Source organism: Eptatretus burgeri, chromosome 1, assembly GCF_056783735.1.
Source record: "Eptatretus burgeri isolate ZD-2024b chromosome 1, Ebu_testis_v1, whole genome shotgun sequence".
NCBI classification, from domain to species: Eukaryota; Metazoa; Chordata; class Myxini; order Myxiniformes; family Myxinidae; genus Eptatretus; species Eptatretus burgeri.
This window is the reverse complement of record NC_140961.1, coordinates 27,486,509-27,505,724: the sequence shown is the minus strand read 5'-3', so window position 1 is coordinate 27,505,724 and position 19,216 is coordinate 27,486,509. Positions and strand designations below refer to the sequence as shown.

The following is a 19,216-nucleotide window of genomic DNA, read 5'->3' as shown; positions in this document are numbered from 1 at the left end:
GAAAACACTCTGCCCCAAATACGACTCCAAGAAGTTCCTTCTCTATATGGGCGTAGTTCTGATCAGCAGGTGTTAGAGACCGAGAGGCATATGTTACAGGATGCCCATCCTGCAGCATGCACGCGTCTAACCCAGCTGAAGATGCATCAGTTTGAAGGACTGCTAGCTTTGCAGGGTCAAAGCTTCAACACTGAGCGCTTGGCAATGGAGGATTTTAACAGCTGATACGCTGCATCATGCTCTCCATGCCATTCCCAGGCTGCATCTTTCTTTAGCAGCTGACACAATGGTGATATGATGGTCGACATGTTGGGTATGAACTGACCGAGGTAATTAACCACACTCAGAACTCGCTGCAGCTCCAGACGTGACTGAGGAGTTGGCAGTTCCAACACGACTTGCACCTTGTCTTCATCCGGGCAAACCCCAGCAGAGGTGAGGACATGACCCATGTATTTTACCTCTGCAACCTTCCACTGGATGTTGTTTGGGTTGAATTTGACGTTCTTCTCTCGTGCACGGTCTAGTACCTTGCATGCGATGGTGCTGTGCTCAGTAGGGGTGGTTGCAGCAAGAGTCATGTCATCTGCGATGCAGAAGACCCCATCAATGTCTCCAAATGTGATCTCATTCCTCTCTTGGAGAACTTCACTGGTTGACGTCACACCAAACGGTAGATGGTGAGAATGACGACGCCCAAGAAAATAATCAAAAGTGCACTTGAGGGCACTCTCTTGATCTAATTGAACCTGCCAGAAAGAGTCCTTTTGGTCACATCTACTGAAGACATTCTTTCCAGCAAGCTGACCCATGACTTAATCTGTTGTAGGGATTGGGTGGTGCTCACTCTTAATAGCCTTGTTGAGATTCCTGGGGTCGATACACAAACGCAACGATTTATCTTTCTTCTCGATGGCGACAAGATTATGCACCCAGTCCATTGGTCCATCCACCTTGGAAATGATACCCTGTGCCTCCATGTCAAGCAGTTTGGCCTTCAAGCGCTCACCGAGACTGAGAGGCACACGACGAGGTGGCTCGATGACTGGCTGAATGGACGGATCTAGTTCAATGTGGTACGGTGTGTCGAACTTCCCCATGCCAGTGAACAAATCTTCATCATCATCCTTGAGGTTGTCCAGTGTAAGATCAGGCTGTGGTGAAGCCATTGACGTCACAGCCTCGACAGACAGCAAGCGACCGTTGGGACCCTTAAGACCCAGGCATGTTGATGCGTGAAGACTGAGAATAGGAGGGACTTTGGTGTCAACCACATAGAAGTCAATGTGCCCCGTTGATGACCCAGCAGTGCATTGTAGCTTGTCCACTCCATGATGAGGGATGGTGCCCCCACTGTAGCCTTTCAATAGGATCATTGAGTTAATAGTCTTGACTGTATTTTCCATGGAATCGAATGTTCTTCGAGGGAGTATGGATACCTGTGATCCAGATTCAACCTTCACTTTTATCCAATGGCCATTGATGTTGATGTTCGTAAACCAAGAGACATCTGGCTTCATGACCTGCATGTCTAACTACCAGCAGTGTAGACACGCCATCAATTTAAAAGTCACTAGGGGATGGCAGTTCGGTGGATGCCGTGTTCGTAGCCAATGCATGAACATGCTTGGATTGTCAGCAGACCTCTGCAAAATCGTTCTGCTTATTTATTGGCGCAGGCACCAATAAATCTGGCAGTTGGTCCAGGCAAGTTCGTATCCATCGTCATTGCAGTATCCATCCATCCATCCATCCATCCATCCATCCATTAGGACCATACTCTGTGTAGAGCATTGGTGTGACTGAAGCAATCTCCTTAGCTATTGGGTAAAATCCTGGACAGGTCACCACTCCGACACAGGACACCAGCATGCTGGTACTCATTTTGTCGACCTCAGAAGGATGACAGGCAGAGTCAACCCCACCTGGTATTAATTCAACAGCCAAATGGGATTTGAACTTGGGATCATTGATCCCAAGCCCACCACCCTAACCATTAAGGTAACACCAGGCATAGTAAACATCTACATCGAGAATTTGTATAATTAGTACACAGTACATGCACATCGACATCGAGAATTTGTATAATTAGTACATGGTATACATTTACATGGAGAATTTGTACAATCCGTACATGGTACACATTGACTTGGAGAATTTGTACCATTCGTACATGGTATACATTTATATAGATAATTTTTCCAATGAGTACATGGTACACATTGACATCGAGAATCTGTACAATCAGTGCATGGTATTATGTAGAGAATTTAAACGATTAGTACGTGGTGCACATCTACATTAAGGATTTATGCAAGTCATACGTGGTACATATCTAGATCGGGTATTTATACAATTAGTACAGGGTTTACATTTACAGAGAGAATTTATCGATAATTCCAGCAATGTGTGTGTGTGTGTGTGTGTGTGTGTGTGTGTGTGTGTGTGTGTGTGTGTGTGTGTGTGTGTGTGTGTGTGTGTGTGTGTGTGTGTGTGTTTGTGTGTGTGTGTCTGTCTGTCTGCGACCACCATTTCTCGACGACCGCCGGTCCGATCTGATTGAAACTTGCCAGGAATATTGCCGGGGCCCCGCAGATGTGCCTTTTCGAGGTTTGATATCGATTGGACAAGCGGTTCCCAAGTTACGGCCATTTATCTGTCGGCCAATGACAAGACACGGTGCTATGACATCACGAATGACGTCACAATTGTTTATTTATTTATTTTGCACGATCGACAGTCCGATCTGACTGAAACTTGCCAGGAACATTGCCGGGGCCCCGCGGATGTGCTTTTCGAGGTTTGATATTAATCGGATGAGTGGTTCCCAAGTTACGGCCATTTATCTGTTGACCAATATCTGCGAGAGAGGGGGACGGGAGAGGGGGGATGAGAGTGGGGAAGAGAGAGAGGGGCGAGAGAGGAGGGGCGAGAGAGGAGGGGGGAGAGAGGAAGGGCGAGACCAATGACAAGACACGGTGCTATGATGTCACAATTAATGTTTATTTATTTATTTATTTATTTATTTTTTGCACGATTGACGATCCGATCTGATTGAAACTTGCCAGAAATATTGCCGGGCCCAATCTCATTGAAAAATTGGTTGGTCTAATCTAATCGGTTGGTCCGATCTAATTGAAACAATGCCCCAATCCAGTCGTCGTTTACGAGGGCGAAGGAACGAAGCTGCACATACTGGCACGCACCTACGGGCCCGCAATAGTTTATACAATTAGTACAGGGTATACATCTACAGAGAGAATTCATACAATTAGTACAGGGTATACATCTACATAGAGAATTTATACAATTAGTACACAGTACACATCTACATAGATAATTTGTACAATCCGTACATGGTACACATTGACATAGAGAATTTGTACCATTCGTACATGGTATACATTTATATAGATAATTTTTCCAATGAGTGCATGGTACACATTGACATCGAGAATCTGTACAATCAGTGCATGGTATCATGTAGAGAATTTAAACGATTAGTACATGGTGCACATCTACATTAAGGATTTATGCAAGTCATACGTGGTACATATCTAGATCGGGTATTTATACAATTAGTACAGGGTTTACATTTACAGAGAGAATTTATGCAATAAGTACAGGGTTTATATTTACAGAGAGAATTTACACAATTAGTACAGGGTATACATCTACAGAGAGAATTTATACAATTTCTCAATCTTTATATCAAACAGAGATAAACATCTACATAGAGAATTTGTGCAATTTGTATATGGTTTACATTTACAGAGAATTTGTACATTATACACATCTACATTGAGAATTTATACAATAAGTATGGGGTTTACATTTACAGAGAGAATTTATACAATTCGTACATGGTACACATTCACATGGATAATTTATACAACTAGTACATGATACACATCTACATAGAGAATTTATACAAGAAGTATGGGGTTTACATTTACCGAGAGAATTTATACAATTAGTACAGGGTTTACATCTACAGAGAGAATTTATAAGATTTCTCCATGATAAACATCCACATCGAGAATTTGTGCAATTTGTATATGGTTTACATTTACAGAGAATTTGTACATCAAACACATCGACATAGAGAATTTATACAATAAGTATAAGGTTTATATTTACAGAGAGAATTTATACAATTCGTACATGGTACACATTCACATGGATAATTTATACAACTAGTACATGATACACATCTACACAGAGAATTTATTCAATAAGTATGGGGTTTACATTTACAGAGAGAATTTATACAATTCGTACATGGTACACATTGACATGGATAATTTATACAACTAGTACATGATACACATCCACATAGAGAATTTATACAATAAGTATGGGGTTTACATTTACGGAGAGAATTTATACAATTCGTACATGGTACACATTGCCATGGATAATTTATACAACTAGTACATGATACACATCTACATAGAGAATTTATACAATAAGTATGGGGTTTACATTTACATAGAGAATTTATACAATTAGTACAGGGTTTACATCTACAGAGAGAATTTATACAATAAGTATGGGGTTTACATTTACATAGAGAATTTATACAATTCGTACATGGTACACATTGACATGGATAATTTATACAACTAGTACATGATACACATCCACATAGAGAATTTATACAATAAGTATGGGGTTTACATTTACGGAGAGAATTTATACAATTCGTACATGGTACACATTGCCATGGATAATTTATACAACTAGTACATGATACACATCTACATAGAGAATTTATACAATAAGTATGGGGTTTACATTTACGGAGAGAATTTATACAATTCGTACATGGTACACATTGCCATGGATAATTTATACAACTAGTACATGATACACATCTACATAGAGAATTTATACAATAAGTATGGGGTTTACATTTACATAGAGAATTTATACAATTCGTACATGGTACACATTGACATGGATAATTTATACGAGTTCATGATACACATCTACATAGAGAATTTATACAATAAGTATGGGGTTTACATTTACAGAGAGAATTTATACAATTAGTACAGGGTATACATTGACATGGAGAATTTATACAATTCGTACATGGTACACATTGACATGGAGAATTTATACAATTCGTACACGGTACACATTGACATGGACAATTTATACAACTAGTACATGATACACATTGACATGGACAATTTATGCAACTAGTACGTGCATGCCCGTACGTGCATGGCCGTACGTACAAAAAATAAAATTTAAAAAAAATTCTAACCGCGAGCCAGAAACAAATACACAGGCCGTTCCTTCGCTCTCGCGTGCCCGTATGTGCGTGGCCGTACGTGCAAACCAAAATAATAATAAAAACTTTCAAACCGCGAGCCAGAAACAACCACACAGGCCGTTCCTTCGCTCTCGTGTGCCCGTACGTGCGTGCCCATACGTGCAACCCCCCCCCCAAAAAAACTTTCAAACCGCAAGCCAGAAACAACCACACGGGACAGACCGTTCCTTCGCTCTCGTAAACGATGACTGGATTGGGGCATTGTGTTTATCGATAAATGCGCATAAGAAATCGAGAATTTATTAAAATACAGTAAGTCATCACTATCCGGAAGTGGTGTGTGCCCGTACGGAATGTTCACATGCATTCCACGAATTATCGCTTTCATTGAAGTAACAACTGCTGTGATATTTCCACACACAGAGTTAATTAAAATCCAAATTAAAATCAAGTTTACCTCCCTGTCTTTGCTTGCCATGACATTCGCTGCCATTGACCATTGCCACTCCTACGCCACGGTAACTCAGGCACCGATCGATCCCCATCGTAACCGGCACGGCACGTGACGTCATTGTCAGCCGGCCGCGCACCGGCCTACGCGAAGTTAAGTCCTCACTGTCCGGAAGTTCGCATATCGCAGTTACGATTATTCGCAATTTAGTTTTAATGGCCAATTATTCAATTAGCGCCAATGTATTTTGCCTTTTCGCAATGTCCTCGCAAGGAAAAACACAAAGAGAAGAGAAGCGAGGAAAAAAAAAACCCCAAAAAACTTTGAAACAACCACACAGTCTGCTCCTTCGCTCTCGTAAACGACGACTGGATTTGGGGCATTGTGTTTATCTATAAATGTGCATAAGAAATCGAGAAATTATTAGAATACACGAAGTCATCACTATCTGGAAGTCCGTACGTTGTAACCCGTAATGGCGAACGCGGCTGAGGTTCTCTTCCCCATCGGCCACGCCTACGCAGCAACGTGTCTTGTCATTGGTTGGTAAATAAATGGCCATAACTTAGGAACCACTTGTCCGATTAATATCAAACCTTGAAAAGGCACATACTCAGGCCCCCAGCAATATACCTGGCAAGTTTCAATTAGATCGGACCAGTGGTTGTCAAGAAACAGCGGTCACACACACACACACACACACACTGCTGGAATTATAGATAGATTAGTACATGGTACACATTGACAAACAGAATTTGTCCAAATAGTACGTGGTATATATTTACATGGAGAATGTGTACAAGGTCCACATTTATGTAGACATTTCGCGTGGACCCCACCTTAGGGCAGGGGAATGGGGGTAGCGGGTGCAGTGGGGAGGTAAACCAAGCAGCTTAAACCCTTGTCTGATGACCCTTCGTCCCCTGTGCAGTTTGCTAGAGACTGAATATGTGTAACGGTTGAATGCATCGACCACAGATGGAACACGAAGTTATGTATTTAGTAAGGATGATATGATTATCCTGGAGGTGCAAACACTCTCTCCTTAGCCATCAAGTTTGGGTTCTAATCCCAAATCCAACTATAAACTGTCATCCTGGTGTTTCACAGGCAGTGTGATTAATCAGTGTGTGTGTGTGTCGTCACTCGGATGGACGTTGAACTAGGCGTCCCATCGGCCGGCATTAGTTGGTGGACATTAAAAATCCCACGGTGTACTTCGTGAAGAGTAGGCCAGACAGAAACAAATTCCAATTTCCTGCCATAACTTACAGGGGCACTGCATCAGCGGCATAGCTCTGCTCCTAGTGACGTCACAGGTTGGGCATGAAGTGAATATGACTCTTGGTTTTGTTGACTCGTTCAATCATCCATGGCTTTTTATCTCAAAGTGTCATTGTCCTCCGCCCCTCCGACATTGTCAGAGACGGGATGGGACGTTCAAGTGAAATCCGACAGACCGATCCGTCCATGTACCAAGCTGTGTACGAGATATTTGAAAAATCGTTGAACATTTCGCGTTCGTATTGCAGTATCTATTCCTCATGACATTAGTGCAACCTGATGAGATCACGGCTGTGATTGGGTGAATTTTGTTTCCATAGCAACCATCTTGGTGACTTGGGTTGTGTACAGTGATATTTGAAAAACCGTTGAATATTTAGCTTTCTAATTAGGTATCTATTCTTCATGGTACCCAAGAGGTGGGGGGGGGGGCGAGATTATATCAGCTCCTTGTTTAAGTTTAAAACAGTTTGTTAATTTTTGCCGATGGACATCATACAAGGCCTCACCTTAAAAATCCAGTCGTGCATCACCAAGTACGTCGTTCCTCGATAGCGAGCAGGGTGTCCTCTCTGATATCTTCAGTTGGTGGATGTTGAAGATCCCACAGTTTATTTGAAGAGTAAGAGAGTTATCAACTTATTACCAACACACTCAAAGAGAGTCATCAACAGCACATTCAACAAGAGTTATCTCCAGCACACTCAACAAGAGTCATCACCACCACTCATCACCAGCACACTCAACAAGAGTTATCACCGGCACACTCAAACAGAGTCATCACCAGCACATTCAACAAGAGTTATCTCCAGCACACTCAACAAGAGTCATCACCACCACACTCATCACCAGCACACTCAAAGAGTCATCACCAGCACACTCAAAGAGTCATCACCAGCACACTCAAAGAGAGTCATCAACAGCACACACTCAACAACAGTTTTCACCAGCACACTCAACAAGTCATCATCAGCATACTCAACAACAGTTTTCACCAGCACACTCAACAACAGTTTTCACCAGCACACACTCAACAGGAGTTATCACCAGCACACACTCAACAGGAGTTATCACCAGCACACTCTACAAGAGTTATTACCAGCACACTCACCAAGAGTCATCACCAGCACACTCAAAGAGAGTCATCAACAGCACACACTCAACAACAATTTTCACCATCACACTCAACAAGAGTTATTACCAGCACACTCAACAAGAGTCATCATCAGCACACTCAACAAGAGTCATCACCAGCACACTCAAAGAGAGTCATGAACAGCACACACTCAACAGCAGTTTTCACCAGCACACTCAACAAGAGTTATTACCAGCACACTCAACAAGAGTCATCAACAGCACACTCAACAAGAGTAATCACCAGCACACTCAAAGAGAGTCATCAACAGCACACACTCAACAACAGTTTTCACCAGCACACTCAACAAGAGTTATTACCAGCACACTCAACAAGAGTTATTACCAGCACACTCAACAAGTCATCAACAGCACACTCAACAAGAGTCATCAACAGCACACACTCAACAACAGTTTTCACCAGCACACTCAACAAGAGTTATCACCAGCACACTCAAACAGAGTCATCACCAGCACATTCAACAAGAGTTATCTCCAGCACACTCAACAAGAGTCATCACCAGCACACTCAAACAGAGTCATCACCAGCACATTCAACAAGAGTTATCTCCAGCACACTCAACAAGAGTTATCTCCAGCACACTCAACAAGAGTTATCTCCAGCACACTCAACAAGAGTTATCTCCAGCACACACTCAACAACCTGAAGATTTCTCCCCAAATCAGCTCCAGTAAACATTCGCCCCCCACTCGCGGGATTGTGAAAGATTTGGGTGAAAAACATCCCCCCCTGCCCCCCCCATGACCCCACATGAAGGAGGGAATAATTCTGAACGTGAACACATCAGTAGGTCCGGTAGATGTGGTTATAGACACTTTGGTAGTTACAACATTTGAGAAACACATTGTTTGTAAACGAAATATAACTTCGTGATGAAGTTTGAAAAACAGAAACCATTGAAATTCTTCCTTCTTTATCCGTTTCCTTCCCCATTCATGTTCTTCTCTCATTCACAGGTATTTTTGCTCAAGATACGGAAAATAAATGCACAATTTCATCACCGTACAACTTGTGTGTTTTAGGAGAGGTTCTGGGCACAGTGGGTGGTGAAGCCACTTTACCCTGTAACTTCACTTTCACACAAAGAGATACAGAGATTACTAAAATGAGCTGGAAAAAGGGTCATTTCCACGCACGGCCGTTCATAAATAAATCGAAGGATGGTTCCATCACAAACACCGGAACCATCAAACATCACAAACAGCTCAATATTGTGGGTGATGTAAGTTCAGGGAAAGTGAGTTTGAAGATCCGGAACCTGAACCTCAATGACGATGGAACCTATTACTGTCGGTTTTGGTACAATACCGAGGAGAAGAAGAATGATGGTTTCACAAGTTACCCAGGAACCAGGCTCGTGGTTGGAGGTGAGATTAAATCAACAATCAAAGAGTTTTATAATTGTTTAAATGTTGATTATTATCGTTATAAATATTACACAAGATGAATACAATAATCTCCACTTTTGGTACAACAATACCATTTGAGTAATTCTATACAAGATGATGTTATATTAAATGTCCTATTTGAGATGCAGCATTCAAGATAAATTAATATCATGAAACATAATGATCTTTTTCATGCAAAATAATGTTCATATTTTCAGAAATATAATGAACCAAGAATGGATGTTAAAAATGAACACTAAACCAAGAATAACTGTGTGAGGATATGACTTGATGGGATATTAGTCAGTGTTGTTACCTTTCACTAAGTATGTGTTATCCTGGAATAGGGATGAACAACGTTAAGTAAGTCCTCGCTCATCGTCGTCCCGGTTGTTTCATTTTTAAGTTGCTGATACATGAGAGAACATACTCATTGAAAGTAGTTCATCGTTCCATTACAAAGTCGTTTTACCTCCAAATTAATACCAAACTCATGGTTTTCCTCGTTTTAATGAAGTTACGGTATACATCATACCATAAATACCGGTGTATCCGCCGTACCATAAATACCGGTGTATAAGCCCACCCAGAGTACGTGCAGTATAGGCCTTACATACACCGAGCTGTGCATCGATAACATCGGTGCTTGCGTCACCCTCTCTGATCTCAAGTTGTTTGACAAGTACGGAAGTGATCCACCTGACTAGCTGCCATTGTGTTTTTATGTTAAAACTGATGAAAACATCCTCAAGTGCATGGACAACATCAGCGGGTCCTGGGCTGAAGTTAGTCAGATGTGCATGAATGGTGTGTGGAGGAAGTAGTGGCCTGAATCTGTCAATGACTTGAAAGGATTTGAAGATGTTTCTCCTCGCTGTGAAGAAAGTTATCCTCGTCTTGGCCAATAAAGTGGGTTTTCATGAGATGGAAGAAGCCGACGTTACACAACTTCTGCCCATCACACAGAGAAGAGCCAACCAATGAAGATCTAAAGCAACTCGAGGTGATGATGTTCAATTCCATCCAAATCCATTGGGACCGTACTCTGTACAGAGCCGTTGGCGTACAGAGGAATGGCTCAATCATCCTAGCAAGCTGGTACTCATTTTGACAATCTCGGAAGGATGACCAGCTGAGTCAACCCCACTTGGTATCAACTCAATATCCGAGCAGGATTTGTACTCAAGATCCTAGGATCCCAAGCCCTCCTCCCTAACATATTCAATTGATTTGTTTAAATATTTAAAAAAAAAAAATACACTCTTTATGTAAATAATGTCTTTTGTCTTGTGAGAAATTTTTCTCTGGAACCTAAACCCCCCTATTTACATCAATTCTTATGGGGAAATTGGATTCGCTTAAAGTAACTTCAGTTAAAGTCGCACTTTTCAAGAACGTAACTACAACGTTAAACAAGGACTGACTGTAAAAAAAAAAACATTGATAACGATCGACAGAGTTGGAATAATGTTACATGTGCATTATAGAAGACCAAAACAATGCCAATTCAATAATGACGAATATATCAACAGATTTAGTTACTTTGTAATCAGTTTATCATCATATTTCAGTACACAGTGTGTCTGGCTACACATAATAGCTATTTGAAAAGTTTTTGTTTCAGTATGAACCTATTCTTAGAGCATCAAGCATCCTGGTCAATAGGTGCATACACATAATATTTTTCAACCATACTTTCCCCTTCGGAGCTAAAAGGTGAGTGGCAACACCACAGACAATTGGAGAATTCCACTAACTGGAGTCACACCGCTGATGATTTCTAGCCAATCATTTTAAATGTGTACTTGAATCATTGACCTCATTTTCATATCCAATGTTTATTAAACACGAACTGAGCTACTCAGCTTTGCCCAGGTGAAGAAGAACATTCACAAATTTGAAATGAGGGCAAATATAATTGAAAAGCATTTCCATCCAAATCTGAATCCATCACAAATGTCAAATCATCGTAACTCAGACATCTTCATGACCCAAGTGTATTATTGCAGTGCCTTGGGATAGACAACATTTGCAGTTTTCCCATTTGAGGCTAGGATGAAGAGGTTATTTGGATTTCCAACTTTTGAACATCTCTCATAAAGTTGTCCATGTGAGAAACATGGTGTCTCCAGGTTAAGACCAGCAATGTTGAGTGATTGACCCAGACCTTGTTTATAGACTTGCTAAAGCTGAGTCCGATGGGAAATTGAAGTCTCTTTAAATTGAAAGGCATGTCTGTGGGTATGAGAGATATTCTGGGAATGAGAACGTCATCTCCTTTGGCACTTCCAGTAATAATGGTGGCCTCAAAAACATGTGCCATTGGCCTCTTCACAGTAAGTGTGGTCCCATTGCATAGTTTGGGTGGGTCCAGGTTTCACAACAACACGATGGGTGCATCAACCTTCAGCAGAAGATTGTGTGGAGGCATCCCTGGTGGTTCAAGTGAATTCAGAAATTCTGTGGGATATTGAATTGCTTGATCAGTATGAACAACGGTATTCAGTGACTTGTAAGGCTGCTCCTGGCAAGATGTCGTTGCTAACAGTGTGATTGATGATGTTCACCGAGTCATCCCTCAGTGCTAAGATGGCTCTTTCACAGAGCCATTGGGGATTCATGTTGTGTGTCTGTAGATTTGGGGAGATCCTTCAACATCAGTTCTTCCACTGTACGCACAATGTTTCCACAACTAGCAGTAATGTAAATTTTACCATCAGCAGGATCAACAAGTACTTGGCTACTGCCAATCTGCAGGATAAGTGCTGCAAATGCTCCAGCTGTCTGATCTCCTTGTAAATGAACATGCATGTTGGTTTGCAAGCTCATCACTTCAACATCCCTCCACAGGTTAGAGGCTTTGAAGCATGCAGTCTGTTTATCTGCTGGAGTGCCACAGGGAATAACTGGTAGTGTTTGGCAGAAGTCACCAGATAACACCAATCACACCATCCATGAGCATGATGTTTTCTCCAATATCCTGTTGGCTTCGATTTAGTGCTTGGAAGTCCAGTTTGTGTGACATTGTACATTCATCCTAGCCAATGAGATGACTGCTGCAAAAATCTGGCACCAGTTTGTCTTCATGTTTTTAAACTTTCGTATCCACTGTCGAAGCTCGTACGAGAGCTAACACACACAACGTACAAAAATGGGAGCAGGAGACAAGAGGGGCTGGGGAGGGAAGGAAAAAAATAGTGTGGAACAGGGATGAGAGGAGATCTGTGGAAGGGAGAGGGATGGGATGGGATGCACAGGGGAAACAAGATGGACACGACAGGGATTTTCAGGTCCTTACACAACAGGAACTTTCAGGAAGGAAAGCAGGGAATTTGAAGGAGGTGGGTTCGGAGTGGATTAGTGGAGGTGGAAAAGGTCGTGGTTTTGGATGGGGGAAGATAAGAGGTGGTGCTGAACAACTGTTTTGAAGACCTGTAGGGAAGAATGGGGTTGAAGAGAGTGTGGGAGTTTGTTCCAAAGGCAGGAAGAAAGAGGAATGAAAGAATGAAGGTGAACAGTGATTCTTGATTTTGGTAGCTTTACCAGAATGGGGTTGCTGGTGCACTGCGGAGATATGGGGGGGGGGGTCATATCTCAGATAGAGGGGGGGGCAAAGCCAGAGAGGAGATGGTAGAAGACAGAAAGACCACCGACCTGCCTGCACTGAGAGAGTGAGAGACCGAAAGACTCAGCCTCATCGTGGGAGATATCAATGAACCTAAATGCCTTGGTTTCCACAGCGTGAAGCCGAGAAAGGTGGGAGGTGGGAGCACCAGCCTAGAAAGGAGAGCAGTACTCCTTCTGGCTGCAGATGAAAGTTTGGTATGTGGTCAGGATCTCAGGTGGGCTAAGGAAAGACTTTGCACTACAGAGGATGCCCAGTCAGTGACTGGCTTTGGATGCCAGGTTGGAAATATGGCTTTCCCAGGAAAGATCATGGCAGATAGTGAGACCCAGTAGCTAAAATTAAAGGACTTCTTCAAGAGGATTGTTGAGAAAGTGGAGGGGGAGAGGGGGTTCCAGATGGTCCTTTCAGAGAGATGTGGCGAAAGTGTGAGATTTGTTATGATTGAAAGACATGTTCCACATGTTGGACCAGCTTGTGATTTTATCCGGATCTGCAGAGAGTGAAGAGGCTGCTGCTTGCACATTTGAGGGATGACCGATGGTACAGAAGAGGGTGGAGTCATCAGCAAAGAGATAAAGAGGACTTTCCAGAGAGTCAGAGAGATCATTGATGAAAACCAGAAAAAGAACAGGACCCAGAACGCAGCCTTGAGGAACTACAGCCTGGACAGGAAGAGGGGATGAGAGAACTCCATGAAGAGCCACACATTGGCTGCAACAGGAGAGGAAGTCTGCGAGCCATGAGTGGAGATGTCCTTGGATACTATAGGAAGAGGGTTTGGTGAGTAGGATAGGGTGCCAGACCATATTGAAAGCATGGAATATGTCTAAGGATATGGCTCTGATTTCATGTCCGGCATTGAGGATCTCCATCCATTGTTGGGAGAGCAGAAGCAGCATATCCAGGGTACGGTGACCTGGTCTAAATCCAAATTGATGATCGGAAATCAAGCCAGTAGAGAAGGGGAAGGATTTATTGTCAGAAGCGATGATGGATTCCATAACCTTTCTGATGATTGGGAGAAGGCTGATTGGTCTGGAGATGCACACATCTGTTTTTGTATCTTTTTTATGCAGAGTGGTAATGTTTGCTGATTTCCAAGCAGATGGCAGATGACCATGAGCAAATGAGAGGGTGAATAGAACAGATAGAGGTTGTGAGCAAGAGCAGCAGAGCAGGTCTTTAGGATATGTGGGCTCATGCCATCTGGACCGGTTGCAGAATCTGCTTGAAGATCTTGCCAGTCAGCATGAGTGAAATGCCAGACTCGATGGCGCTGTGGTGGTTCTCTAACAACAGCCAGAGAGATGTCTACTTTGACAAGGACGTGGTCATATGAACCGATTGGAGTGGAGGAAGAACAGCAGTTATTTTCAGGGAAATTGGTCAAATCAGATCCAGAAGAGATGGAGTACCATTGGTTGAGCTCAAGGTCATGAAGTTGACAGATTGTGTCGGTCCCAATGAGTCACAGAAGTCTTTTTCTGAAGTGCTATGGCAGGTGAGAGAGGTACCCATGCCCAGCCAACTGGCACGATGACCAATGAAGTCACCACGTATGAGGAAGAGAGAGATGGTATGAGAAGATAGAAGTTGGTCCATGTATTTGGAGAGTGAGATGTAAATGGAGTGATCACTGTTTGGTGGACAGTACAACAAGCACATAAACATGACGTTGGAGTGGAGGGGAAGCCATAGCCAGAGGTATTCCAGGGGGTGTGTGGGAGAGAGGGCAGTGCATGGAGAGTGAGGAATAGAGTCTTTGATGAAGAGAGTAACTCTGCTGCTAGGACGAGGCTCAGGTCTGTTATACCGGTGGAGGGAGGAACCAAGGAGAGATACTCACGAGTCAGAAATGTCTTGAAGGAGGAAACTTTCTGTTAAGCAGATTATGTCTGGTTTGTCAGTGGCATCATGTATGGAAAGATTTGTTAGGTTTAAGTGAAGGCCCCAAATGTTTGAGGTCCACATTGTTAAGGAAGAGGGAGGAGAGTTTTTTGGTGCAGGGGAGGGGAGGACGAGGGAGGAGGAGGGGGTTGGGAGGTAAAGAGAGTTGTTGAAAGAGTGTGGGGATTGCAGAAGTGTTAGGGGAGAGAGCCAGATGAGGAGGAGAAAAGGCTTGCTGATGATGGGTTAAGGTACAGTGGGGAGTAATAAGAGGTGTGGTGTGGTGAAGAAGGGAGCGGGCAGGGGGAGGTACAAGATTTGAGGGGTTGGGAAGAGGGGGAGGTGTGCTGAGAGGAAAGAAGGAGCATGTTTGTGGTGATGAGTGTACTGATTGAGAGAGTGAGATATCTGTTGGGTTGGAATGGAATCCACAGATGTGAGAACACTACACTGTTTGGGACAACAGAGGAGGAGCTGATATTGAAGCAGAAGACAGTGAAGAGGTGCTAAAATTGGAGGTAGGATGAGGGCCATGATGGGAGGGGTAAGGAGAGGGGATAGCAGGTGAGGGGTTCGGAGAAGGTAGATTGAAGTAGATGAGGTGAATTGGCACTGAAGTTGGAAAAAAAGGACGATTGATGAAACACGAACATGCATTGCAAATTTGGATATAAATTGTTTTAAAGTCAGAGATGCGATTAAAGACATTACGTGAGGTGTTGGTGAATTTGGATCAGCAAACGCAGAAGGAAGCTGGTAGTTCGGCAAAAGTTACAGGAAGAAGAGGAGGTAAAACGTGGTTACAGGAGTAGGGCTGCAGATTGAGCATGAAAATGAGGGTCAAGTGGCAACTAGCTTCCTACCAGCTAATTTTCATATTTTTTATAAAGTATGGGCCCTGACGACTTCACACACCAAAATTACCCAGAATCCCCTTGAGGGAACATGTTCAAGTGACGTCATCAAGATGGCCTCCATTTTTATTAAGTTTTTGTATTTTATTTTTACATTGAGGTTTGCGTGAATCCATCTCGGTAGATTTGCAGGCAAAATGAAATCGGATCTGGGGCACCTGAGGTGTCTCAAGAAGTGGCAGCATTTCATCAGCAACCTCATCTTGTCGCTCCTCGCATGATTTTATGAAAGTTGATAATTCCTTAGATGTAATTGTCTGTGCCTTTTCTTTCTCAGATAAAAGTTCTTCCTTTCCTTTGCAAATTATAGAAATATCAGTCGGCAAGACATTCTCAGAGTCCCTACTTGTAGATGGCTCTTGCTCGTCCATTGTTCTCATCTAAAGATGTGGACCAAGAACAAAAGTAATGAATCTATTTCTTAGAAAAAGCACAGGAACAAATGCAGAAATTAATACAAGGTATATAAACTCACAAAAATACAGCAAATAAGGATAAGGTATCCACGGTTATATTATGTTGAACGAAGAAATCCAAGAAAAGAGTGAACCTGAAGTGTTATGGTAAAGTTGCCGAGAATAAATAAACAAAGACAAATTAAATGTAATGGTAAAACTCTGTGATGAATCGAGAATGAAGAAGAACTGAACCAAGAATGAAACAAAAATGAACATCATTAAATCTATCGGTGAACTGCAAGTCACTTTAAACTCTGGGATAATCAATATAATGAAATAGAAATTAATAACATTGAAATGAATATCATCAACTGATAATAAAAGCACTGGAATAAAACAACAATGAAACAAAACTGAATAATTTTAAAGCGAACTATCAACTCTGTGCCGACCTCGTAATGTTTTAATTAGCAGTCGATCACTAATCTGTGGATGTCAAGCTCAGTATGTCTGGGGGAAAAAAAAGCCAAAGGAACTATATTACATTTAGTGTTGCAGTCAATAAATATCCTGTAACCAACCAGGTCTCATTATTTTGGTAATAAGCCAAGTCCCTCTTTATACATGTATAATATTATTGGAACGATATGATAAAAGCAAACATCAGATTTCTTCCACTGTTTTCATAAAATATGGAGAAAAGAAAAATGCCATTTCAATATACTGGTGGCCACGTTGCGAGCGCCCCCTGATGTTCATTTCACATTGGTGGTTACCACTTGTTTCAGTGATCTACTTTTGTGTACAATACCTTTGCTCAAGTAATACTACATAAACGGTTAGGTACCACGTCAGCACCTGTACACAATGCCAAACTTTACAATTTTGGCAGCCATTTTGATGACGTCATTTAAGCATGTTCCCCCCAGAGATATTCTGGATATTTTTGGTTTGTGAACTTGTCAAGGCCCCTACTTTATAAAAAAAAAAAAATACCAAAAGTAGCTGGTAGGAAGCTAGTTGCCAGTTCCGCAATTTTTAAGGCGCTTTTTGACAATTATAATCTGCAGCCCTAGAGGTGCAGCACAAGAGGTTAAAAGAATAAATAATATATATTTTTTAATATCAGGAAAGATTAGGGAAAGAAAAGAATAAATAATTTTTTTTAAGATCAGGAAAGATTAGGGAAAGAAAAGAATAAATAATATATATTTTTTTAAGATCAGGAAAGATTAGGGAAAGAAAAGAATAAATAATATATATATTTTTAAGATCAGGAAAGATTAGGGAAAGAAAAGAATAAATAATATATATTTTTTAAGATCAGGAAAGATTAGGGAAAGAAAAGAATAAATAATATATATATATTTTTTAAGATCAGGTAAGATTAGGGAAAGAAAAGGTTGAAGACAAAAATCGTGAAGGTGTATGGTGAATGTGGGTCTGCAAAAGTAGAAGAGGTAGTTCGGCAGAAGAGTCAGTATCTTCTGACTGTAACTTCTGTAACTTCTGACCATTGACTGTAAGTCACGTGGTCACTGTGGTTCAATGTGAGGGAAAAGGTTTTAAAATATATTTATTTATTATATTTTAAGACATGAAACGGAGGGTATATAATAGTTGAGAGGGATAGAAGGAGAGTGGAGGGAAAGATGGAGAAAATAAAAGCTGATGGTGATCAGGAGAAAATACAATAAACACGATTGTGCACACAAATGGGAAGAAGGGTAGGCCTCAAGGAAACCTGGTATGAAAAGATGACGACAACTCAACAATTAGCACAAGTTTTATCACAAGACAGAACTAGAAACACAGAAGAGCACAGAGATAACAAAATAACAGTTAAAAACACGATAAAAACGACCAGAAAAGTTATCTTTGAGAAAGTCGGCAGAGACCCTGAAGAGAAACCGCCACCATCACATTTGTTGTAACCCACGCCATCTATATTTGTTGTAATATATTCAGCTAATTCATACACATTGTAGTTTGTCTCCTTAAAAATATCTGTTCTTAAACTGACTTGTTCAGTCCTTTCTGGATGTGCCAGTCCAAATTCCTTTAGTTGGTTACCTCCCATCAGCAACACCTTGTATTCCAGTAAAATAAGGGCTGCATTGAAAATCGATGGAGTGCATGTTACTTCAACACCTGGATTCTATATCTGTACCTGCATGAAAATGTCCTCTGCCAAGCCCACTTTGTGTGTTTGCCATCACTCTTGATGGCTGGAAAGATGGCATTGTTTGAGTATGATGGCAAAAAGATTTCTGAGTCTGCTTGGAGACTGTGTTGTTGCTACTTTCATCAAGGTTGCATTCCAGTGAGCATCATCCTCCAAAAAGCCATAAAGGTGGCAGGCTTCACAGAATTATCACAGATTTGGCCATTAAAGGAATGGAGGTCAGCAAATGATGTTGGCCCACTGACTGCATGAAAAAGTAGGCGAAGAAAGAAGCATTCATAGAAATTTGGATGGATTGTATATATCCTACCCAATGCATCACCAGACTTGACTCTATGATGGCCATCAACAGGTGAACCTTGCACACGCCTCTTTCAGATCTTTTTAGTGGCTTGTCAGGTGTAATATTTTGGCACATCACAGTACAACAGGGTTCTTGCAAAATCATTATGTTGGCAGAGTTTGAAGAAAGCAGTGAGTGTGATTGCTGGTGGTTCTTGCACTCGCTGGTGGATGGTTTCCTCTGTAAAGTAAACCATCTGTCCATTCTCTAGATGGACTGCAAGCTGTACCACTGTGGGATAGCGCTCATGGATTGGAAAGCTCAATATTCTCCATGCTGCCTCATTGCTGGAAATGGA

At 41.8% G+C, this 19,216-nt stretch overlaps 1 protein-coding gene and 1 long non-coding RNA gene across 6 annotated transcripts in view; one reads left to right on the top strand and one right to left on the bottom strand.

Annotated features, from left to right (window-relative positions):
• The window catches only part of LOC147034092 (sialic acid-binding Ig-like lectin 15), a 53,236-nt gene that overhangs the window by 11,953 nt on the left and 22,067 nt on the right, over positions 1-19,216 (top strand). For all 5 annotated transcript variants that reach the window (XR_015056801.1, XM_085876228.1, XM_085876212.1 and 2 more), the window contains exon 2: positions 9,132-9,542. Coding sequence is in view for 4 of the 5 variants with exons in the window: in XM_085876228.1 (XP_085732354.1) it covers positions 9,132-9,542 (411 nt within the window). In the remaining variant the exon portion in view is untranslated. The remainder of the gene's footprint in view (positions 1-9,131; positions 9,543-19,216) is intronic.
• The window catches only part of LOC147034093 (uncharacterized), a 46,182-nt gene that overhangs the window by 10,327 nt on the left and 16,639 nt on the right, over positions 1-19,216 (bottom strand). The gene's annotated exons all lie outside the window — the stretch shown is intronic.